The sequence below is a fragment of the Protopterus annectens genome, chromosome 9.part0 (assembly GCF_019279795.1).
Source record: "Protopterus annectens isolate FY-2018-M chromosome 9.part0, PAN1.0, whole genome shotgun sequence".
NCBI classification, from domain to species: domain Eukaryota; kingdom Metazoa; phylum Chordata; order Ceratodontiformes; family Protopteridae; genus Protopterus; species Protopterus annectens.
Genome location: NC_056743.1, coordinates 548,311,953 through 548,338,969, shown reverse-complemented (window position 1 = coordinate 548,338,969; position 27,017 = coordinate 548,311,953). Strand labels below are relative to the sequence as shown.

Here is a 27,017-nt window from a genome sequence, read left to right as displayed (position 1 = left end):
TTGGGTGCATGGAATGGGATACTACATACTAGGAGAAAATGCATTATATCAAAAAGGTGAGTGACAGGAGCTTTGGAGGAGGAAGAGGAAACACACTAAATGGAAGAGCAAAAGAGGAGGTGAGGTTTGTAAATATGCAATTTGAATGGTAAATACTAGAAGAGGTCATGAGCAAATTTCCATTCCTTTTTTTATTAGAAGCACATCCAGCTAGACTCAACAAAGGTGAGAGAGAAGTCATAGAAGGTTTGGAAGAATCAAAGGTAATGAAACAATATTTTGTTTTGGTTACAGAATATAGGCGATACAGAGAAAGAGACAGAGATAAAGTGGTAAAGAAGAACTCATCTGCCATTTGTGATATACAGCAAAATGAGCAGATAGGCTATCTCAACTCTTCAACAAATCAGTGAGTAGTACAAAACAACCTGCTGACTGGTAAAAAACAAGTAAGATAACCTATAAAAATGGTGATCTGTAGGCGCTGTAGGCCCATGAGGCTCAGAAAGTCAGGAAGTGAAACCTGATTGAAAATAAGCCCTGCTATGACAAGGCAAAAGTGCTAAGTCATTAAAATTTTGTTTTTAAACTGACACTTTGTTGCAGCTGTTTAGTCATAAAATTCATATAATTTTGTATTTAGTTGTTTGGAGTTATTTGCGATTTGTTGGAGTGTGTTGAATCCTAATTGAAACTCTTCTTGCTTTTTAGGATAGCAAACGTTAATGTAACAACCGATATACGTTCATGGTGGGAAAGAGCTGTCAAAAACCCCAGTCAAGTTTTATGACTATGTTACAGAAGAAATTAACAGTAACATATCAATAGATCTGGTCTACGTGGACATCTTCAAGTTCTTTCACTTAGTTCAGCATTGGACAATACCAGGAAAACTGGGTGATCTTGGGGTAGTAACAAGAGAGAGGAAGTAGACTGCTGCATGCCTAAAAGATAGGACATAAAAGGCTGCAATGAAATGCACATCATGATGAAAGAAACTGACTAGTGGAGTACAGCTGTGTTGACTCTTGAGGCCATTAATTTTTGAAGTATTTGTTTCAGACATATCAGAACAGTAGAAAGAATCAATGTGCCTTTGAAAAAGATACACACATTGATGCAGTGCTGGATAGTATGGGGAAGAGACTGATAAATGATTTAGAAAAGCTGACCACATTAAGAGAAGTTTGTCAGTGGGTGCCATTACTGTTGTTATTGGTATATACAATCAATCAGTCTGTAGACCATTAAAAGTCTAACCAATAACCAATCGGTGACCAAAGGTAAGAATCAAACCCTGTACCTGTTTATGAGTAAATGCCTTAACCATTATGCCACCCCTCAACCCCAGATGAAAAAGTATTGCACTTACACCACAATAAGCGGGTTTTACAGTAACTGTGGGGGAAAGGAGTTGATTATAATAGAAAATTAAAAAAATAGAAAAACTCACTAAGCTAGGCATTAACCCCTACATCACTTGGTGGGTTGCAGATAGAATGCACAGTGTGTAAGTGTGTAAGTAGCTGACTCCAAGTCAGACTACCGACTAGTTACGAGTGGAGTCCCATAGGGTTCAGTCCTGGGTCCTCTCCTGTTTGGTCTACTTCACTGAAGTCCAGGCCAACACAAAGGGACCATGGCTGACAAAATTTGCAGATGATTGCAAGTTGGGAGCTATTATTAACTAAAAACCAATGCAGCTCCGGAAACAATAAAGGCTGTCTTCTTGATTCCAATGTATTGCAAACAACCACAGAACGAATACTTTAATGAAATAAAAAACAGATTTAATAGTCCACCAGATAAATCCACCATATAAAATATACGAAAAATAATTAATACATCCACTGATTGAGCGCTTTTGTCTCCATTCGGAGACTTCTTCAGAATCAATTAACAAATTAAACCTTTCTTCTTATATATACCAAAAAATGGGCTGGCAATCCAAATTGAATAATTGGTAAAATTTTTTAAAGAACCACCTTCCTTCTCGGTCACCAAACAGTCTTTTCATATAATACAATATAAGTGTATAGTACTATGTAGTGTTTTTGATACACGTCCAAACAACAGTGGGTAAACACTACCCAAGAACTTTATAACCTCACATCTCAATATAATAAATTAAATTAGAATATAATTTATACATATATAATATATTTTATATAATATAGTGAGGTCAACCAGTTCCAACAGAATGTACACAATTACGTATATTTCCAACCTGTGTCTGCAATCACCCAAAAAATGAATGAAAGCCAGTGTGTTTATGTACAAACATTTAATATAAAAAATGCGTAAAAATAAATGTAAAAATAAATAAATATGTATTTATCACACATATTCATATATAAAATCAATGTATTTCTTCTGGGCATATAATTGAACTATACAAATAGTTTACTGCCAAATTACTGTAAAAAAATTATTGTAAAAAATTATTATAAAAACATATACCTAATATTGGTGTATAGTATTACGTAACCATCAAAATTCATCTTAGAACCCCTAATATTTACATGTATATAAATTGATGTAAATAAATAAATAAATAATGTATATATAGGTACGTTAATAAATATATGTATATAAATTGATAAATATTACTGTTATTAAAATTCCTTCATATAGGTCAAAATGCACATTTCCACATAATCAAAAAATATCAGATAATAAATATTCATTACAAATGCCAAGTCCCGTACCATAAAAAACGTAGTAAATTCACAACCCTCTTATTCTGTTTATCATTTTGATTTGGTGTTATCATTATTATGTTTCTTTGGGTCTGCCGCAAGTACTTTTAATGCTGGGGTGATAGAAATATGGTCGTTCATCCCTTTACCACAACATGCATCAGTACTTAACTGCCAAATCATTTTTCTAAACTCCAGTAGTGTTTCCCAGTCATCCCCCCCCCCTCAGGGTATTTTGCCTCTTCTATTACCCCAAATTTAAAATCTGCTTCTTTACAGACCAATACATGTTTATATAGAGAATTATTCTCATTACGTTTATTAATGTCTCTAATATGCTCATAGATTCTGGTCCTGAGATGGCGCTCAGTTTTCCCTATGTAATAACTCCAACAGGCTTTACAAAATGCTAAATATACTATTCCTTTTGTATAACAGCTGCTGTATCTGTTGGCTCTAAGTATCATTCCCAAGCTAGGTATTCTAACTTCCATTGATCCAGCAATAGAAGTACATTGTGCACATCTACCACATTTGAAAGTTCCATATTTCCTACAAGACCCATGCATATTTACTGTTTTCTTCCTTTCAAGAATATTCTTAATGTTTCTATTCCTCCTATAACTATATTTAATAGTATCCTGAAATACATTAGTTTTAGTTGACATTTCCCTAAACATCTCCCAGGCCTCATTTATACATTTTTTCAGCCATCCCATCCCTTTGTGATATGTAAGGGTTAGATATGGTAAATTGCCTGTACTCACTTTATTCTTAGAATCTAATCCATAAGGATAAATATTAGTTGTATTGTGAACAACGCACCCGTCGTTGGACAAACCAAGTCATCCCTACATTCTGGGGTATGACTGAAAACAAGTCCCTAACATCAATAGTGATAAACACAATTTCGTCATTATACAGACACTTCCCCACTTTATTCAGAAAGTCCCAGGAGTGAACCAAAATGTGGGAATATTTACTATGGAACTTCTTTAACTTATTGTCCACATAGATGGATAAAGGTTGAGTCTTGGAGCCTTGGGAGGTAACAATAGGTCTCATGGGGGGGGGTCATAAAAAGACTTATGGACTTTCAGAATTCCAAAAATAACTGGTATCACAGGTTTAGAGACCTTTAGAAAATGATATAGGTCCACATCTATCAATCCTTGTAACAGATTGTCTTCTAATAAAATATCTATCTTCTTGTATGATGTATTTATCTCATTTCTTGAAACTAAATCATATTGATTTTTTTTTTATCCAAAATGTCCGTCATCTTTTTTGTATAATCCCATTTGTCCATAAGTACTACCCCCCCACCTTTGTCCGGTTTCATCACTCGTATTCTATCATTACCACTTAATTCATTCAGTAAGTCAGTTTCAACAGCTGTTAAGTTACTAACCACTGGATTATCTTTTTTATATGTCCTACAAATTCTGTTAGTAACACATTTCTCAAAATTCATAATTTCATAATGAAGGGGAGGGTTGTATGTACTAGATATACACGTAAACAAAGATAGAGGTTCCCAGATCAAAGGAAGTACATTAAAAAGATCTAGTACGTACAACCCTCCCCTTCATTATGAAATCATTATGACGCCATCTATGTGGACAATAAGTTAAAGAAGTTCCATAGTAAATATTCCCACATTTTGGTTCACTCCTGGGACTTTCTGAATAAAGTGGGGAAGTGTCTGTATAATGACGAAATTGTGTTTATCACTATTGATGTTAGGGACTTGTTTTCAGTCATACCCCAGAATGTAGGGATGACTTGGTTTGAAGAAATGTTAATAGAAATGGATTTTTTAACAGGAGATGAGTTCAAGCTAGTATTAGAGAATATGGAACTTGTTTTAAAGTATAATTATTTGTACTTCCAAGGAGATTATTAACATCAAAAAGAAGGGGTGGCGATGGGATCGGCATGCGCCCCGATATATGCGAACATCATCATGCTGCATTGGGAATGTAAATATGTGTTTACCTCAGAATACAAAGATTATATTACAAAATATTTTAGATTTTTGGATGATATCCTTGTCCTATGGAATGGGCCCTATGATAAGATAGATGAATTTATAGACTACATTAATAACACTACTACTTTTTTTAGAATTTACCCATCAGATAGGGAAAGACCAGATACATTTCCTAGATGTGAAACTTAATAAGGATTATATAAATAAATGCTACAAATCTAACATATACAGGAAGGAACATCATTCCAATGCCTATTTACATTTTGAAAGTGACCACCCTTATCAATTAAAAAAGAACATAGTCAAAGGACAAATAAGAATGGCTAGTATGATTTCAGATGAAAAAGAATTTGTGACTGAAATTAGCAAACATTGAAAAAATGTTTCATGAAAGAGGATATCCTGTTGAACTAACCAGGTCTATCAAAGAATATGTTCAACAAGGAAGGTATGACAATATATACGCCCCCCCTTTTGTCCAAAGACGAGTGCGATGTTCACAATACAACTATATTTATCCTTATGGATTAGATTCTAAGAATAAAGTGAGTACAGGCAATCTACCATATCTAACCCTTACATATCACAAAGGGATGGGATGGCTGAAAAAAATGTATAAATGAGGCCTGGGAGATGTTTAGGAAAATGTCAACTAAAACTAATGTATTTCAGGATACTATTAAATATAGTTATAGGAGGAATAGAAACATTAAGAATATTCTTGAAAGGAAGAAAACAGTAAATATGCATGGGTCTTGTAGGAAATATGGAACTTACAAATGTGGTAGATGTGCACAATGTACCTATATTGCTGGATCAAAGGAAGTTAGAATACCTAGCTTGGGAATGACACTTAGAGCCAACAGATACAGCAGCTGTTATACAAAAGGAGTAGTATATTTAGCATTTTGTAAAGCCTGTTAGAGTTATTACATAGGGAAAACTGAACGCCATCTCAGGACCAGAATCTATGAGCATATTAGAGACATTAATAAACGTAATGAGAATAATGCTCTATATAGACATGTATTGGTCTGTAAAGAAGCGAATTTTAAATTTTGGGTAATAGAAGAGATAAAATACCTTGAGATGGGGGGATGACTGGGAAACACAACTGGAGTTTAGAGAAATGATTTGGCAGTTAAGGACTGATGCATGTTGTGGTAAAGGGATGAACGACCATATTTCTATCACCCCAGCATTAAACGTACTTGCGGCAGACCCAAAGAAACGTAATAATGATAACACCAAATCAAAATGATAAAAACAACAACAATGATTAGATAACAGAATAAGAGGGTTGTGAATTTACTAAGTTTTTTATGGTACGGGACTGGGCATTTGTAATGAATATTTATTATCTGATATTTTTTGATTATGTGGAATTGTGCAGGCATTATTTTGACCTATATGAAGGAATTTTAATAACAGTAATATTTATCAATTTGTATACATATATTTATTAACGTACCTATATATACATTATTTATTTATTTACATCAATTTATATACATATAAATATTAGGGGTTCTTAGATGAATTTTGATGATTACATAATACTATACACCAATATTAGGTATATGTTTTTATAATAATTTTTTATAATAATTTTTTACAGTAATTTGGCAGTGAACTATTTGTATAGTTCAATTATATGCCCAGAAGAAATACATTGATTTTATATATGAATATGTGTGATAAATATATTTATTTATTTATTTTTACATATATTTTTACCCATTTTTTATATTAAATGTTTGTACATAAACGCACTGGCTTTCATTCATTTTTTGGGTGATTGCAGACACAGGTTGGAAATATACGTAATCGTGTACATTCCGTTGGAACTGGTTGACCCCACTATATTATATAAAATATATTATATATATATATATATATATATATATATATATATATATATATATATATATAAATTATATTCTAATTTAATTTATTATATTGAGATGTGAGGTTATAAAATTCTTGGGTAGTGTTTACCCACTGTTGTTTGGACATGTATCAAAAACACTACATAGTACTATACACTTATATTGTATTATACGAAAAGACTGTTTGGTGACTGAGAAGCAAGGTGGTTCTTTAAAAAAATTTACCAATTATTCAATTTGGATTGCCAGCCCATTTTTTGGTATATATAAGAAGAAAGGTTTAATTTGTTAATTGATTCTGAAGAAGTCTCGGAATGGAGACGAAAACGCTCAATCAGTGGATGTATTAATTATTTTTCGTATATTTTATATGGTGGATTTATCTGGTGGACTATTAAATCTGTTTTTTATTTCATCAAAGTATTCATTCTGTGGTTGTTTGCAATACATTGTAATCAAGAAGGCAGCCTTTATTGTTTCCGGAGCTGCATTGTTTTTTTGTTTCATTTTACAGCCTTGGGCATTTGGTTACCAGCTATTATTAACTCTCCAAGTGATGTTGACATCCTACAGAATGGCCTCACTGAGACCAATGACTGGTGTCAAAGCCATGGCCTTTAGCTCAATGCCAAAAAATGTGTCATTATCCCCTTTGGGAAAAACCCAATTCCCATGAATTACCACATTGATGGTAGTCCACTGAATGCAGAAGGTGTTATAAGAGATCTGGGAACACAGGTTGACAGGAACCTCTCTTTTGATCACCACATTGCCACTGTGGTCAGAAAGTCCTTCTATGTGGCACATCTCATTACTAAGGGTTTTACATCCAGGAAAAAAGATGTCATTGTCTCCCTCTACTCTTCCCTCATTAGGCCAATCATCGAGTACAATGCCCCATTTGGTATGTACCTCGCTAGACACTAGCAACAAATGGAGAGGCCACAAAAGTACTTCACAAAGAGGATTGTAGGCCTTAAACACTTGTCCTATATGAACAGACTCAAAAAACTCCAACTATTCTCTGTCTCATATTGCCTGCTTAGAGGTGATCTCTGCTTGACTTACAAACCTATATCTGACCCAACTCTGTTAGAAATGCTACATCTAAAGAAATCCCAATCCCTCCACACCACATGCTCCAGAGACCTCAACCTCATTACTACAATCAACAGAAGATACCGGAGAGACAGGTTCATAACCAGAGACTGCCCATGCTATGGAATAGACTTCCTCTACATGTCAAGCAGAGCAGCACCTCACTGACCCTCTTCAAGAGAAATCTTGAGTGGATGGGAAATAGAAAATTCACCCGTGGATAACTCCAGTGGTTCTACTCGATAGAGGCACTGGGAAATAAGGTCAGGTGGCCCAATGCCAGGGTATTCCTATGGCTAGGCTTGTAAACCCAGGGCCATTAGCCTAGTACACACCTATGAACCTATATGAAGATGCTTTACTGTCCCCAGTATTACACCAGCAACAGTAACCGTGTGAGAGGATACATGCAAACCAAATATCGGCATGAATCCTGTGGGGATAGACTATATCAACCATGAGATAATGGACAATGGTCAGGTCACACATTGAGTATTGTGTGTAGTTCTGAAGGATATATAAGAACAGGACATTAAGCTTTGGATAAAGTCAAAGGAAAATCCATTCCATAGTTTCAGGGGAAACAAAGTAAAATTATATGACCAGAGTAGAGAAGAGCTGGATCTCTTGTCTGTAGAAAACAAGAGAGGGAAAGATGTAATATATGAGCACAATGCTATGTCTATGAGATGTGAAGGGTTGTCCTTAAAGGAAGGATTTGGGGGGTTTGATATGATTTAGAGTGGACTAAGGCTCTCCAAAAGTATTTTGTCTTTCAGAAAAGTTGTAGGCTCACGTAAAAGATGTCTGCTGGAAAAGTTCTCCACAGAGGCATGCAAGAGGACATGACACTGGTGAAGAAAGGGTAAAGGGGAAGGTAGGGATGTATGAGGTCGAATGTTAAATGTATTTGGAAGACAGTCTACATAGCCTTGTTGTCTTCTTCAGCCTTCAAGAAAACCAAAGTTAATAATGGGAACAAATAAAATGTAATCCTTTTTTATAATATGGTGCTGCCATGACAAAAGCCATCAATTATCATTTAGCATATTTACTTACTGATGAAGTACGTGCGTAGAATGGGCGTGCCTTTGTTGAAGGTTGGGCGTCGAGCTGGCACCTCGGCACCATAAAAATCTACTGCCAATCATTAACGGACCGGAGTTCTGCTGTGGTGACCCCTAACTGGGAGAAGCCGAATGAAGAACAACTTACTGATGAAGTATTTAGAGACAATACAATATTGAATAACAAAATTTGTAATGCAGAGGTAATACTGATGCAACACAGATCTGCTAACCACACGGGGAACACTGTATGGTAGAAAGATTCCATAGGTAACCTGATATGCCTAAGAACCTGCAGCTCCATTCACTTACACTTACTTGCACTGCAGCTTTTGATTGGTTCTATATATAGGACTGAACAGGCTTACAGCGTATATATAGGACTGAACAGGCTTACAGCAGTATTTGCATTTTGACTAACAACCCCTAACACATTCCTAAAGTAAGACAGATCACATTATAGCATGTTTTTAGAGATAACACTAATTGAATGTTGATTAGCAAGAGGTTGCATATACACAGTTCTGTTATTATTTGTTAGCAGCTAGAACTCTCATTGAGTTCACAAGTGTATGTTTACAACAGTAATTGTACATGTTTTGATACTGTCATCTGTATACATAGCAAATTAAACTTTTCTTTTGGTGGTTTGAGGAAGTGGCCTCTGATCTTCTTTGACAACAGTTAACAAACTTTAGAATTAAGTTGCCTGTCATACTGCTACTGCAGAGCGTCCCTCCGAGGTTAAAATGTTGTGGCCTTACCAATGTTTAAGGTAACCCTGACAAAGAATTTGCCAAATACAAGAAGTTAGCATGACGCATAATGTGGCAGAGTATTAAATTAATACTATGGCCATCACACAGAACGTTTCTACAGTTATCATAAACCATGATGCGTCAGCAGAAGTTTGGAAAATACCAAAAATGTGAATTTAAGAGTAGCCAGCAGTCATGAGAGACAATGTCAAAGCTGTTTTCAGCTTGGGTACATCAGCTGAGAATGATATTTCAGCAATATTTGTAGGCATGCTCAGTTACTCAAACATTGATGGTGAAAACCTAGTGGTTTTGTCTAATTTGATTTGATATTGTTTATGACCTAAGTGGCTTTCCATTTGAGTTAATTAATGTATATATACAAATGTGATATGATTATGAGTTCAGTCTATATGTGAGATATGGTAAAACAAGTTGTCTAGTGGTAAAGTACAGCATTTTAAAACTATGAGTTATAAATTCTCATTGCACTCACAGAGGGAGTAGTACTCATTCCACATTGTTATGGATGTAGCTCCAGCTTTAGCTGTTAAATATTCCAGCTGGAAGTATTTCAATCAATTTTCTCTGATTGACTGTAACATCGCCATCCTTCTCAACCTCATTAGGTAGGCCAGGGTTGCCTCCAGTCAACTCCCCTCCATGCTTTTTGGTCCCCCTTCTGGCTTTCTTGGGCAGCTTTGGATTGGTTTAGAACATAAGGTAGGGTGAGTGGTGCTCCCAAGGGGACAATAATGGGACATGAGTCATACAAGGCCACTGGTGGGGGTTGGTATGTCACCTAGATAGGGCTGAGCTTACGTGGTTCATTATTCTGGCATTGCATGAATTATTGGTGATGTGTTACTGTTTTATATTCAATAAAAGATTATAATCACTATCTTGATTTGTCTGGTTATTATTAGTAGATCAGGTACAGAGGATCTTTATTCTGTATTCCAGAGAGTAGAATTATAAACTTCCATTTGCATATGGTATAAATCCCAGCAAGTGAGAGGTAGGAGAAAAAAATTCTTCTCAAACAATCATTGAAGAAGCCAGTCTTCTAGTACCAATCTTACACTATCCACAAGGTTGCAGGAAAGAAAATAAGATGGTGGACATACCACATTGTGTAATAAAAATGAGTGTGTTTTAAAATGGCGGCTTCATCCTTTGAGGTTTGACATAACACAAGGTGCAAAAGCAGTCAGGGTAGCAAAGTCATTTACTAAGGCAATACTCAAGGCAAGGCTCAAGTTCATAGTTACAACACCAAACAGCTGAAAACTAAAAAATGCAACAAGGATATAAAAATGGGGTGAATGTTGAGAGGAAAGTGACAGGTCAGTGAAGGGATACTGAGCAGGTATATCTATTCCATTTTCTCAAACAGGATAGCAACGCTCCTTAACCAGTCAAGATAAATAGTCTTGACTGATGAGATAGCTAACAACAAGGCATTCTTCTGAGTTTACCACTCTCTGCTGTGTTTGTGAAAGTAGTTTTAGTACAATTTCTTTTTACTTCAGTTACATGAAACCACACTGACTTGTATTTTATGAGTCAGTAGTTCACTGCAGTGGCATTTTTCACTTTTTAGCACAGTTGCATGACTGGAGTAAGAGAGTATCTGTACTGATGCATCCAACATGAAGGGTCTGGGTGAGGGGGGAATGAGTCATTTAAATACAGGTAAATCTAATCCATTCCTATGAGAACATGTTATGTGCATACTGCATAAGTGGGGACACACAAAAAAGTGAAAGTACACAGAAAGGTCAGTGAGACTTGGTCCAAAATTTTACTTCCTGAGTTAATCATACCTCTTTGTGTTCTTCAAAAACTCATTCAAAGATGATGGTACTACCTGAAAATAGGGTAAACGCAGAAACCTCTATCAAAAAAGGAAGCACAAATGAGGAAAAAAGCAGGAAACAGTCTTTTTAACCTCAGTGCTTAATTTGCTTATAGAATCGTGTTGGCATCATGTTTACATGAAATAATCACTTAACTCACTAACCAATTTACTGAATGTGGGCCACAGATTCAACTACAGCATGGACTTCCAGATGTAATGTCATGTCTGACAAATCTAGTAAATTTTTCAGAACGGGCTCTATAAATTAACCAAAAAGATACTGTTATCATCCTTCAGCAAATAACGCCGACTTGAGGCCCCTAGTTAGAAGTTATGCTTTTCTTTATTACTGGGACTCTTCGATACAAAGGCTCCATAGGTCTCCCTTTAAACAATAGGCATTGTAGAACTCTTTAAAATCAGTGCAATGAACATATAAAGTGTGGCAATTGTAATATGTAATACTACATACTGGGAACTTATGTACTGTCTGCAAGAGAATCTGAAAAGGAATTGATCGATCCATCCATCCATCCTCAACCCCTTTTCCCATTTTGCACATGGGTTGGGGTGTCACGTCAGCAGTGACAATCATCTTGAGCCAAGGTTTACACTGCCTGGTAGCTAGCACTATGGTAAAATATCATTTTGTTTAAATGTGCGGGTTTGGGGTTAATGAAAGAAGGTGGTAACCAGGAATCCAGAGAAAAAAATCACTGGTAAAACAGATATAGCCCTTCTTTATCAGCACAGACAGTTAGTGAGCCTACAGGTGGAGTAAGGTGCAGCTCTAAAGAACAATTTTCTTTAAAATCAGTGACCTGATGAAAAGTATACAGAACTCAGCAACAACAATAATACAGTGTAGGCACTGCAAGATACAAGGAAACCGACAAATGGAATCGGATATGCATTGTGTGTGTGTGTGTGTGTGTGTGTGTGTGTGTGTGTGTGTGTGTGTGTGTGTGTGTGTGCGAGAATATGCATGCATATGTTTGTGTGTTCATAAATAAACGATATGCTATCATTCTGCAGACTAACACAAACTTAGATAATAACAGAGATCAGAATCAAACACTGTACATTGTGTCTGTGAGGTAAAGAATTTATCCAGTGTGTGTGTGTGTGTGTGTGTGTGTGTGTGTGTGTGTGTGCGAGAATATGCATGCATATGTTTGTGTGTTCATAAATAAATGCTATGCTATCATTCTGCAGACTAATACAAGCTTAGATAATAACAGAGATCAGAATCAAACACTGTACATTGTGTCTGTGAGGTAAAGAATTTATCCACTATGTGTGTGTGTGTGTGTGTGTGTGTGTGTGTTTTGTGTTATAAACAAGAGAACCCATATGAACACAGAAGAAGGATGACAAAGAGGCAACGTAGGAGGTAATTTTTGACTAAAAGCTTTTAAATTTATGGACTCGCTTTATTGTTGAGGTTTAAGAAAATAAATAAATAAATAACTAGTGGAAGAATTCACTACTAATTAGGACAGGTATAATGATGTAAGAAGCAAACTTTGGCTAAAAAGTAATTGCGGCCTATTAATTACAGAGGAAAGAGGTAATCTTTCTGCTCCAAAAAGTCTTTGTCTACCTGAAAGCTCCATGCTTGTTCATTTTAGGTTACACGCACACACGTGTGTGTGTGTGTGTGTGTGTGTGTGTGTGTGTGTGTGTGTGTGTGTGTGTGTGTGTGTGTGTGTGTGTGTGTGTGTGTGTGTGTGTGTGTGTGTGTGTGTGTGTGTGTGTGTGTGTGTGTGTGTGTGTGTGTGTGTAGATATATATATATATATATATATATCTATATATGTGTGTATGTATATATATATATATATATATATATATATATATATAGATATATAGATATATATATATATATATATATATATATATACACACACACAATTTTTAATTTTTTTGTCTTTTCTGTATGATGGTATGCGAAGCACAATTGATTAGAAACAGACTTGGCATGTGCAAGCAAAGTGTGTATTGGAAAATATAACTCCTTTTACACTTTTTGTTTGTCATCCTTTGCATTTTTCATCTTGACACTCTCTTTACTTCTGCATTTCTGCAATAAAGATTGACACAAACACTTAGGAGAGACAAGTATGATGATACCAAAGGTGAGGAGCAGCACCCAACCTTGTTGTGCATCTAAATATCACAGCATTCTTATTCTGATGAATGAATCATTATATTTACATTGCCTTATGTATTATTTACCTCGAATGTCTTCAGAACATTATGTTACTTGAATCTGCCAATCAGATAATAGGGCTTCTGGATCAGACAAAGATAAGGAAGGCACAGAAATTGCAATCTGAGGTTGGCAAACTGTAAGCAAACAGAAGGAGTGAGATGACAACTATGTTTCTTGTATGCAACCAGCTAAAAGACAGAATCCTCTAGTGTTCAGCTAGAAAGAAACACTACAGTAGTACAAATGTTGAGGTCATGACATCTTATCAGTGTTATGGCTCTAAATGTGTATTCTGTACAAACTAGGCACAGCAATACGCCAGACGTGTCATATGTGCTGAAACTCTTTCACAGACTAGACAGGAGTTTGATTTGTTTCCTTCTTTGATGCAATGATTAGAGCTGAATCTATGAAAAAAAGATAGAAAAGAAGCATGATTATGCTTGTGTTTGCTGTGTTCAATCAGGGCAGTGTTAACATTAAAGAAGGACCAAGCAATATTCAGTTAAGCAGGTATGGCAAAATAGTAATATATTATTAGATTATTTAGGATAGCAGCAAGAGCAGAATGAATTCCTGCTTGTAAGGGAAGGGAACTCTCCCAGTGCTGATCGCTTTGGCTGTGTAGTGTTATTCATCCAGAGGGGGGCACTCAGAGCCCCCAGAAAGAAAGGAAGCAACAGCACAAGGCAGCACATAGCATCGACTGTCTCCAGCCTTGTGAGTTAGACAAGAAAAGCCTCTCAGCGCGGCAACATAATGCTTGAAATCTAACCAGCTACATGGATAAAATCACCTTGCCTTGCATTTAATTAGGGAGGGGAACATTAAGCCCAGTGGGGCTGTTTCCCCTGCAAGGACTGAGGCAAAAAGAATGAAATGTTCAGGGACTAGGGATGGTGATTCAGCAGTCTGAAAGGGGATGCTGTGTGTTGAGAGCGTCGCCGAGAAAAACTTCTTCTTCTGCGTATTGTGGACTTTACATTCAGAAAAAGCAGCTGGTGCTGGAGTGGCTTTGCTGAACTGGGCAATGGCTGGTGGAGCTTAGGGACAAAAATAGCAAATATTTATTTTGCTGCGTGGAAAGAAGCTATCCCTGCAAGTCTAAGGGGAAATAGAAGCACTGCTGCACAATGGTATGAATGACAGGCTTTGTCATGAAGGTTTTAGCTGTACAACAAACAAATTAAAAAAACAAGTCTAGTGAAGGCAACTGGAGAAGAGAGAATGGGTAAGCAAACTTGTGCTGTTTAGTTTTCTCTGTCAATTCCTGTAGGTTAAAATAACACATTCACATGTTACTGCAGTCTACACTGGCCAGTTTATATGATGCTCAGCTGCAAATGATTTGCTTTTCTGTTTGCCTTCATTTTATTTTATTTTATTTATGTTTTTTTTTTTCAAAACATTGTTCTCATTGTCTTACTCATCATATGCTTCTCAGCAGGATTTTTCCTAATCATATAGCCTATGGCAATTAAATCAGCTAATCAGCTTCATTTTGTCCTGAGTGCTATAACACTGGAATGCAATATCTAAAGGCTATACTTCTGTGTCAACATTCATTTGGCCTTGATAATGATATGCATTTTGGAGGAGATTTATTGGAAAGGTGACTGCTGCTTCTACAAATGCATTTGTAACATATCTACAATCTGAAAGCAAAATCACAGGTTAGCAGCTATGGAAAGATATACTAGACAGAATGTTTAAATACAAGGCATCCTACCCAAAGAAAGAAAATATTTTCATCTGATATGTGGAATATAGTGACCTGGATAGAATTAATTTGACATAATAATTCTTGAGTAAGCTGTGTAGTTACAAGGAAATCTGGTACAGCAAAGCTCTAGAGAGATATGAAAATACAAACTGTGCCTTACCATATGCTTACTTTTTGATGATGGCATTGAAAGCTCATTGTATTATTTAATTGTGCTATTCAATGCCCATAGAATCTCATTTACCATTTATGATTTCATAATTTGCACTGGAAATGAAAACGAGACTGATGATGTAATTATTAATATCCTTGTCATACTGATAAAGGAGAAGTTGCCCCTTTTCAAGTTCACTTTTGAGGCTGTCAGCTTACTTATACATTCCATCTTGTAACCATGTTAAAAAATGACTAAAGGAAAGCTACTCTGGTCAAGTATAAACAAGATACAGAACTATATCACTGTGATTTCATTAGAGCATATTTTCTGTCCATCAAATACTGGCATGTATTACTACAGATAATATGTACTGAGTTTCATGCTTTGTAACAGCTTATGTTCATTCATTCTGTTGTTTTTCAGCTAATATCAGATGTAGGCAGCCCATGTAGTTCCAGCTTCCCATTATTAGAAATATTAGTCAGTGGCATATCTATCTTAAGAGAAGTGTGAACCCTACGAAAGGAGACTATTTGTTTTGCAATGGAATATTTGATGTCATCAGCAAGTTTAAGTGTCTAGGTCACAGTGGTTTGGACATGTCTTCCATTTTATCATGCTTATGATATTTCTCTTTATGAAAATCATTAAAAAGAAACTGAAGGGAATATTTGTACAGTGGAATATATACAAAACTCTGCATAGATATTCTGAAAGCTTTAATAATAAAACAATATGTCAAACTAATAACAGCAGAGCGAACACCAAAGTCAAATATGTCTTTTTTGGGGTGAGGGTGCAAAAACAAATCAAAAGTACACATACTTATGTTACATCAATAAATAGGGCATTAACAAAGATTGCAACAATGACATTGACAAGTTGACAGTGATTTATTATAACAGCTTTACAATGTACATTTGTCTTTTTTTAATATTTCAGGTTTCCACTTAATTAAGCAACTAAGAGGCATGAGTGTCGTTCTAGTTTTGCTCCCTACAGCACTACTGGTTATGGTTGCTACTGAGCGAATATGCCCAAAGACCTGCAGATGTGATGGAAAAATCGTCTACTGTGAGTCGCATGCATTAAAAGATATCCCTCAAAATATTTCTGGGGGGTCTCAAGGCTTATCATTGCGTTATAACAGTATTCAGAAACTTAGAGCACGGCAGTTTGCAGGCCATAATCAGCTGATATGGCTGTATCTTGACCACAATTATATAACAGGTGTAGATGAGGATGCATTTCAAGGAATTCGTAGGTTGAAGGAATTAATACTAAGCTCAAACAAAATCTCTCATTTGCACAACAAAACTTTTCACCCTGTTCCAAATTTGCGCAATTTGGACCTCTCGTACAATAAATTACAAAACCTACAATCGGAGCAATTTAAAGGTCTGCGGAAGCTTGAAAGTTTGCACCTACGATCAAATTCTCTGAAAACAGTGCCCATCAAGGTTTTTCAGGACTGTCGGAACCTTGACTTTTTGGATTTAGGATACAATCGTTTGCGAAGCTTGTCACGCAATGCATTTGCTGGTCTCATGAAGCTAACAGAACTTCACCTTGAACACAACCAATTTTCAAAGATTAGCTTTGCTCACTTTCCACGGTTGTATAATCTTCGGTCACTGTATTTGCAGTGGAATAGAATACGGTCAATTAGTCAAGGATTAACATGGACTTGGACCTCTTTGCAGAAGCTGGAATTATCTGGTAATGACATCCAACAAGTAGAACCTGGAATTTTCCAATGCTTGCCAAATCTGCAAACCCTAAACTTGGATTCTAATAAGCTTACAAACATCTCACAGGAAACCATAAATGCATGGATCTCTCTTACAATGATAAGCCTGTCAGGAAATATTTGGGAATGCAACAGAAGCATTTGTCCTTTGGTTTTTTGGCTTCAGAATTTTAAGGGAAATAAAGAGAGTGCAATGATTTGTGCAGGCCCAAAACACATTCAAGGGGAGAAGGTTCTGGATGCTGTAGATGTCTACAATATATGTGATGTGGTTACAGAAAAACCTCCACAGGCACCAAAAAATCAGCAAAAGCCAGCTCCTACAATCAAGCCCACCATCAGCATTCTAGAAAATAACCAACCAGTCTTCTTGTCACCAAGTCCTTCAGCAGGTTTGCAAAAACCTGGGTCAGAGCAAGAATTTGAGCATGTTTCTTTCCACAAAATTATAGCAGGGAGTGTTGCCCTTTTCCTTTCAGTGACCATGATTTTGCTGGTTATCTATGTGTCTTGGAAGCGTTATCCTGCTAGCATGAAGCAACTGCAGCAGCATTCTCTCATGAAGAGACGCAGGAAAAAGGCCAGGGAGTCTGAAAGGCAAATGAACTCCCCATTACAGGAGTATTATGTGGACTACAAGCCTACAAATTCTGAGACGATGGATGTATTGGTTAATGGCACTGGACCCTGCACGTACACCATCTCTGGCTCCAGGGAATGTGAGGTATGAACCCTGATCCTCCTAAAACCATTTCAGCTGCTGGGAAGGAGAGGTAAATGCTTGAATCTCTTGAGGTGACTAACAGAAGGAACATTAATGAACACCTTTGCAGTAGGGTTCAGAAAGGTACTTAATTGCACTAAACAATATTAATTCATAATGAAGATGATAGGGAATTACATTCATAGGGCTTTACCTCAATATACACACATACACATTCATGAAAATAATTATGTTCAGTGTATATGAAGGAGTGTGCCTGGAAATTAAAATGATTTTCATGTAAAGTACATTGCAAAGAGTAATATTAAGTTAGTTGATTACTAGATTTACTGAAGGTCTACAAGGCTGAAAGGCTTCAAAGTGCATTACTGAATTAATGCCAAGACCCACTAATTACTTTCAGAACCAGAGTCCAAATGACAGAGGTTATGCCACAATCTAAATATACTCTGAAATTAATTCAGCTGCTGTCTATAAAAGCTGATTAGTGTTGTGTGTCATCTGAGGAACAGTTGTGTAGCTTTTTGTTTGAACTATACCTTTCCAATGGAAGTAAGGTATTAAAAATTACCCAGGTTTTGAGGAAGTTTAAATATTGTCAAAGATATGCCAAAGATCTCTTGTATGGAAGATTGTAAAGAACTATATACAATAAATTACGTAGATTTATTTCATATTTTAAGTAAGGAAATGAGCATTTGCCATCAAGCTTATGCAACTGTAATGACATATGAAGAGAAATAATTGCTACTACCTAAGAACCGCTCATCAATCTGACAGGCAGATTTTTAGCATTAGATTTTAAAGGATTCTCCACAACTTGTTCTTTATCTCATCATCATATATCTTACTATAGGCGTCTGTGTTTTGCAAATATACAATTTAGGAAACAGACTTAAAAACACATTTTTTTTAATTTTAACAATTACTAAATTAAGAATTGTAACAGTTAAAGAAAGTGTAATATGTTTAAGGAAAAACAAGTCACATTGTGCCTTGTGTTCTGCATTAGGTTTGTCAAGTTTCTTATTGTCTCTCATATACTGTACACTAGTAAAGCAATTCTCTACAAAACAATTTATCAGTAGCAAGTTAAAGGGTCAATAAATCAAATGGTAGAGTTGACCCCTTTCTGTACTGTGCAGTAAATCATCCATACAATTCCCAAAATATTCTGAATGCTGAGTGATTACTTAATCCATGTGAGTTGAACAATGTCTGCAATAAGGAACATTTTTTCAGACAGGAGCTTAAGACAAAAAAAAAAAAAGGTATAGATAAGGTTGAAACCATGGATGCAAATAATATTGTAATAAAAACTTCATTTTTTTATGGCTAGTCAGTAGTGTTTATAAATAAGGCATTGTATCTTTGTTTAGCTAAACATGTAATATAAAATGTCTTGATATTTCACAGTCCTGCAAAGATCGTACTTGAATTTATCTGTCCTCTGGGGCTTTGCTTCTGTCTAACAGCATTGAAGCGTTCCAATGAGCAGTGTGCCTTAGTAGCTGTTTGCACAGCAGTAAAAATGCATGCTGTTTTCTGAGGAGAGTTTTTTAAAAGACATAAGCCCCAAATGGGAAAAAAAGAAAGAAAAAATAACAGTTAAGATTCTGTATTGCATAAGATAATATAATTTGATCCTACGAGCTCAGGGTTTGAAATCTGTAAACATGATAGCATTTCTGTCTTACTTTGTTTTTATTTACACTGTGATCCATAGTAGTTACATTAGTAATATGAGCATGCTTGAATAGCTCTTTAAAGGGGAATGTTGGAAGTGAAAATCTTTGGTAACAGGATGTTTTCTTTTTTTTTTTGTACATCCAGCATTAAAAGCTGGACATGTTTTATCCCATATCTTGGAGTCTCTTAGGCTTTGGTTTGCAATATATCCTATTTGCATTATGACAGTTTTTATTTCACAGTGTTTTGCTATATGTAAAGCTTAAATAATTCTATTATCGTGACAACAGCATACAGAATAAATACTTAGGGAGAGTGAAGGCTCCCATATCTGTCATCTGTCAACAGGACATTGTTTGGCAAAAAGAAAAAAAAAAAAACAAGTTTTCATTAGAAAAAAAAAAACAAATCTGTAAATAAATTTTTGTAAAATTCACATAACTCATATGAAAACACAGTTTTTTTATAGAAATTAGGATTGTGAAGTAAAGCTACAATGGTAACTGCTGATTTTATCATTGTGCTATTAAGCATTCTGTTTTTCAGATTGTTATGGCTTATAATGTATCATATTTTTTTAATAAAATTTAAATGCTGATGATTTTGGCTGTTTCCAGAGATTCATATATTTGCACAAAAACACTGCAAAGTAGCAATGATATAAGGAATATTTTTAAATCGTGATGATACATAAAGATATTTAAAACTGGTGAATGTCTTGTAAGCCTTTAAAATTAATGCTTGCATGGAGGGGTAGGCAATCAGACACATCAAGTACAGAGACAATAAAAACACACTGTGGTTTGTTAGTACTGGCTTAACAAAGGCTGATTTGAATCAGTAGCTCTGAACAGGCAGGGATTGAATACCTTCCTCAAAAGATGAGCTACTTTGTTTTGATGGGCAATTGGTTGGAGGGTTGTAAGAAAAAAAAAACAAAGGAATTGTCTCCTGATTTTTGATCTAACCAACTGCATAGAGCTGAGATGCAGCATTCGATTGCTGCAACAGATGAAAATATAATATGGACCTAAGACATAATTTATTCAAACATTTTCCAGTATCTGCTTAATAGTGTTCAGATCAAGAAAGCAAGTTCAGGTTTTACAATCTTATTAGCCTGGTAACACCTTCAACATCATTGACCAAGAAATATCACATTAGAGCTTTTTAGTTCTTTTTTTACCTGCTTACATGTCTGTTTAAAGAAATAACCCAGTTTCCTTACTGAAATATTAATGTGTCGTGCAATATTTCAGTCCTGCTCTTAACGAAACTTAACTCATCTTGTTTTTTTTTTTTTCTAAATCAGATGTAATCAGACTTTCCTGTAGCAGTCTTCTTAATTTAAAGTATACTATTGACTTTTTTTAAGCAATTACTCCCTTTGGTGACAAGATATTCTATCTTTAGTCCAGCTCTACAAAAGTCATATGAAGTATGTTTAGAATCTTGGAGTAAATACATAATTTACAGCTGCACTATTATTTATTTCACACTACAGTAGGGATTTATTTCTGGATTTGACGTAGTGTTGTACAAGGCATTAGGGTTCAAAGAGAATACCTGACTAGTATTGAAGCTGAGCTTGCCAAAGTTTGCAAAATTATGGCAGGGACAGTCTGCACAGGTACAGACACTGCAGCAAGATTCCTCCGTTATAGGTTTATCAAGTGCAACTACTGCTATAGCTACCACAGATGAACCTCAGTCATTCACATGAATTCAGTCAATCATAGGTATTCACACCTGGTAATCATGACATACCTTTTTCATACTAATTGTCTGAAACTAGTCTGATTATGAGAACAGACCTGGAATATTACTTTCAGTTTTAACCAAGAAAAAAAATATTTCCACAAAATTTGTGACTGATTACTAGTCTATACCTTTTGTCTCCTCAAAGCCATGTACCACAGAATTTAACACTGTGATGTTGCAGCCTTTTAATATTCATGAAAACCTGAATGGTAAAAAATGCACAGTATAGTGTAGAGCTTGGAACTGCAATGTAAAAATTGAAAATAAAATGTGTGTGTGTGTGTGTGGGGGGGGCATGTGCATGCTCTTGTGTATGGGGAGGAATTTATGCACATCTGTAGGTGCATTGTATCTGTGTTTCTGTTTGTGCACATTTATACAAACAGACTGTAAACATGTAACTATTTGTCCAATCTAAAGTTATTAACTTAGGTATTAAAACACAACATTGTGCCTGTCTCCTGAATAGTTGATCACACCGCAGGCATAATGTATTGATGGTTTCAATCAAAAAATGATTTTATGAGCATCAGGTGTAGCCTATACAATAATACGGATGTCTATTACTAAGTCTCCATTTTTAATTATTACTTCTAATTCCATATTCTGAAAGCATGCATTAAACATGTACTATGCACAGATCAGCATTTTTTTTCAGACATTTCAACTTTAGTCAAAAATATGATCCCGAATATTTTTAATCTAGTAAACAGTTTGCTTCTAATAAAGGTAATGTAAATTGTCATATAGGAAAGTCATAAAACTCTTGAGGTTTCCTCATTGTGATTAATAGCACTCCGGTTCAGTTCTTGGCTATAGTTTTCTGTATGCGAAGGGTGTATGTTATCCTTGTATATACAAGGGCTATCACTGTTTCTCTGGTTTCCTTTCAAGTATAAAAGACATTATTTATGTGAATTTGCAGTCATCCAAGCTGCTAGTAGGTATGCATGCCATGTCTGAGTGTGTGTATGTATCTTGTGATGGACTGGTGTCCTAGCCAGAATGTGTTTCTCAGCCTTGTACCTATTCAGCGGCATGATAAGCCCTAGTTTTTCTTGCAGACCTGAACTGAAAGTGGTTAATCAGAAAATGAATAAATTAATGAATGGCTGACATGGAAAAAGTAAATGTGAATTTAAACTTTTATTGTATAGACATCTTGTGTTTCTTACAAACTGCTGATAAAAATCTAAATTTGTTAATTAAGATAAAATGCTTACAGAACTATGGAGTTAGTTTGCTTAAGGGGTATGTCAAGATACACAATATGTATATCAGAAGTTATTTCATACTGGGATTGTTATAGCAGAAATTCAAAAAACTGATATTGCTCTAAATAGGGAAGTCAGGAAAAAGCCTAGAAAAAGATGCCAGATTTCTGCAAAGCTGATTGTTGAATCATATTCAAGTAAGACTACAGGCAATGTCAAAACATTATTCTTCATAAATTCCATAAGGGATCAACTACTACAAGTTCTTGTGCACAGCCTGCTAGTAAATCACTTGCTCATGACTATTTTCTTTAAATGGCAAGTGCTGTGATCTTACTTAATTGTCTACGCCTGCTATCATTTGGCCTTACTAAAATGCATGCCACTACTAGAACCCTAACTCTAACCTTAAAACTCCCCACTAATCTTGAACCCTAACCTAAAACCTTACTCCCTTGTCCTAACCATAAAATTTCCATTCTGATCCATAATCTTAAGTTTTCCAATCCCTCCCTAAACATAAAACTCCACTCATCCCTAAATCTAAACTCTCCCAATTGCCTCCTAAACCTACAACTTGAGTATCTCTTCCTCCCTCACCCTAAACTTACCAGGCATTCCCAAACTAAACTGCCCTCAAGGTTCCTAGCCCTTTCACTTTCCCAGTTTTCCTAAACCTAAACCTCCCTCCCAATCACTGACCCCATGGCTGCTACAGTTATAATGCTTAAACTCAAAAATGTGTTGGAGAAAACCAAGGTACCTCCACTCCCTCCTTGAGGTTGCCACGCATTGATCGAAAACAAGTCTGAGTGCTAGTTGCAGCCCATGTGACATCCACACTCAGGTCGATGGCTGTGAGACAGTGGACTTCTAGCATTTGTGGCTCAGGTTAATGTCCCAGACCTTCTCCAAGGTGCTGGGTATTGCTCCACAGAAAATGTATGTCTGCATACAGCTACATTAAACATAGTGTGTGTGCGTGTGTGTGTGTGTGTGTGTGTGTGTGTGTGTGTGTGTGTGTGTGTGAAAAAATACTGATACTTTACACAGATTTGCAGTCTATGAAAAGTATTGGGAAATCCATTCTCAAAGAAAAACTGCACATAAATTAATTTATCTGCTTCTCATCAGTAATATATTTTCCCATTGATGTGTTTAGACAGTGACATCAAAAATTTGGAGTAGTTTGTGAAATGTTAGAAATATCTTGAAAGCATATTGTTGCTAATGATTTGTCATGAAAGGATCAGACCATTATATGTCACATGCTGTAAAAGGAACTTTACCATCATTGTCAGTGTGTCTCTTTTAGACAGAAATAAAGATCTTTTTATGATGTCAAGGGACAGTCTGTTATGTTCCATATACTCCACATGGGAACTAATACAGTAAATACTACCTGTAGTAATAATGCTGTTTGAGGAAGAGACTTTTAGACAGAACTTAATTACGTGGATCTAACATCACCTGGCCTTACTAAACTGCAAAACAATGCCAGCCCTAATTCACAATTATTCTCCTTCTGGGACATGGATACTGAGACCTGCTTGAGCCTTTCAATAGTAACATGGATTGTGAAAGCTCAGTGCAATATCATTCCTTGGTGGATAGGCACATGACATCCGAATTAGTAACATCCAATGGTGTCTGAATAGAAATTCTGTAACTTTTTCACTCAGATTTATATCCATGGGTGTTGTTTGTAATTTCATAACATTTTCAGAGTTTTAGCATCTGTGGGCTCCGTCGTGTCTTTAGCATAAACGGTCATGAGAAGTAACTAGAAGTAAAAGTTTTTTTTTTAATGTATGTCTGGTGTAACAAGAGAGATGGTTAAAACCTGATGCAGACTTTTGTAGAAATGATACAGCACATGGCTTTGTAAAATTGTATCCCAAAAATATGTTTTGTGAAAGCTGCTAAATTTCTAAGGATTTTGGAAACATGCACTTCTGAAATAAATTCTGGGTATCTACATAAAATATCCCAAACTATTTAGGAATGATTTCTAAGAAACTGTATAAAATAACACCTAGAAAATATTTTTGGTCAATTTGAAACATGATCCAGAATACAGGCAATGATAAAAGTAGAACTTTGTATATCTTTTTTATGGTGATGCTTTCTCCTTCTCAAAGTGCACTTTTGATTATAATGGCATACTATTTCTTTCATTTAGAAGTGCTTCCAAATTATGTCATATGAAGAGTGAATCATCTTGACCGTGCTATCTGATGTGTATAATTTGGGTTACAGTTGAAAACATCGAACTGCTGAAATATCGAAGACCATATGGTCGAGACCATATGATCAATATTTCAGAAGATCAATCTTTTCAAGTTGTAAAAAACAAAAAAAGAAAAAAAAATAAGAAGATGTTACTACAGGGGGGGCACTGCACACCCCACCCCCTACTTAAATATACCAACTTCGAGATCGCACTACAGCAGGGAATAGGAAAACTTCCCCTTCTGTGCTGTATTGTCAGTGTAGTGCAATTTCAGAGTTGGTATATTTAAGGAGAGGTGTGTGGGAGGTGCAGCCCCCCACATGGGGGGGTGCAGGGGTGCTTGCCCCGCTGCAATAACATATTCTTGTTTTTTTCTGTTTTTTTACAATTTGAAAAGATCGATCTTCTGAAATATCAATCATATGGTCTTCGATATTTCAACAGTTTAATGTTTTCAAATGTTACCATAATTTGATTGCACGCAAGCCAAGGTAGCTATTTTTCTTCAAAAGCTTCTAATAAATTCACCCATTCTTCACATCTTCAGTACAAATATTTATTTATTTATTTGCAGTTTGATTACCAGGGAAATCCACTGGGCCAAACTGACCCAGTTTCAGTGGAGGCCCGGGGAGAAAAGCTCCAATATGCATTATACAATTTAGATACAATTGATAGTTAATATTAAAGATAATATTATGTAGAATAGTTACTTATAAATGCATTCAATATCATGCATACTTAACAAATTCATTAAGCTTGAAGGTAGGGATCATACAGTTTCATTTGAGGGAAACAAATATGTGTTAGGTGTGGAAACAATTTACATACAAACCTTTTAAGAAAATATAAATACGCTTTACATACACAAATCAACAGTAGAATGCTATTTACAATATTTACAAGGTTGAGCTGTATGAGGGTAGCTTTAGGAGTTGTTGAGAGCTTAGAGAGAAGCTATAGAAATTGTTGAGAGCTTAGATAGGCTCATAGGAAGATAACTATGAGAGTTGTAGAGCTTGGGAACCAGAGTGAGAACCCCCTTGGATTAGGTTGGGTGAAGGCAGGTACATTTCCATTTAGTGGACAGGTGTTTGAATAGTTGGGTTTTGAAGTTTTCTGAGTTTGATATCGTTCTTAGTGTGGAGGGAAGGGAATTCCATTTTTTGCCTAGTGAGAAAGATAGGAGAAGTTGGCCAGCAGGACATTTAGGTTTATGGATAGTAATTAAGTTCTGATTTTCAGATCTGAGAGCTCTGTTGGGTGTATAAGGGGGAAGGATGTTAGTTAGAGCGGGATATTTCGTTGGGTGAAATATGAGTCTATGTGCAGTAATGAGTTGGAGATAGTCTAGGTAGTTTGGGAGTTCAAGCCAATTCAGGGATCGTAGAGTTAAGCAGTGATGGGTGGTATTTTTAGATTTAGTGGCAAATTTAGAGATTTTGTTGTAGCAGTTTTCTAGTTTAGAGGTGATAGAGGAGGACAGGTTAGTTAGAAGAGGGGCTCCCTATAATAAGGAAGGAAGAAGATAAGTCAAGGCCAGAGTTTGCCTGGTAGAGTTGGAGAGAAAGTGATTATTCCTATACAACATACCTAGCTTTTGGTGGGTTTTCTTAATATATTGTTGAATATGAATATCAAACTTGAGGAGTTCATCTGCAGTAATGCCAATTAGTTTGGCAGAGGGGACTACTTCTATAGGTGAGTTGGTTTGACTATAGACTTTGAAGTTGTTTTTATCATAGGAGAGGGTATTTTATGGGAGGGAATAGCAGAATCTTTGATTTATTTGCATTGAGAGAGAGGTGGTTTAGGTGCATCCAGTTTTCAGTTGTTGAGAAGGCAGTTTGAGTTTTAGTCAGCAATTCAGAGAGGCTTGAGGCAGAGCAGACTAAGGTTGAATCATCTGTGTATTGAATTATTTTAGCATCAGGAATAGTAATTTGAAAGTTATTGATGAAGATGTTAAAAAGCATTGGCCCAAGGATGGATCCTTGTGGTACGCCAGTTGGGGTAGGTAGGAAAGAAGAGATGGAGTTCTTCCGCTTGACTGCATGTGATCTGTCTGATAGATAGCTGAAGAACCAGGATAAAGCATTATGTGAGAGATTAAGCTTTGAGAGATGACAGAGAAGGTGCTTGTGGGAAACAGTTTCTACTGTTTGACTCGATCTGTCTAAAGCCTT

General features: G+C 35.9%; 1 protein-coding gene across 1 annotated transcript; it reads left to right on the top strand.

The window, feature by feature from the left end:
• The first annotated feature begins 13,975 nt into the window (after positions 1-13,975).
• LRRTM4 (leucine rich repeat transmembrane neuronal 4) lies at positions 13,976-20,224 on the top strand. Its single transcript, XM_044083088.1, has 2 exons — positions 13,976-14,811; positions 16,403-20,224. The coding sequence occupies exons 1-2, from the start codon at positions 14,808-14,810 to the stop codon at positions 17,938-17,940; spliced, it is 1,542 nt and encodes a 513-aa protein (XP_043939023.1). The 5' UTR covers positions 13,976-14,807; the 3' UTR covers positions 17,941-20,224.
• The last annotated feature ends 6,793 nt before the right edge of the window (positions 20,225-27,017 follow it).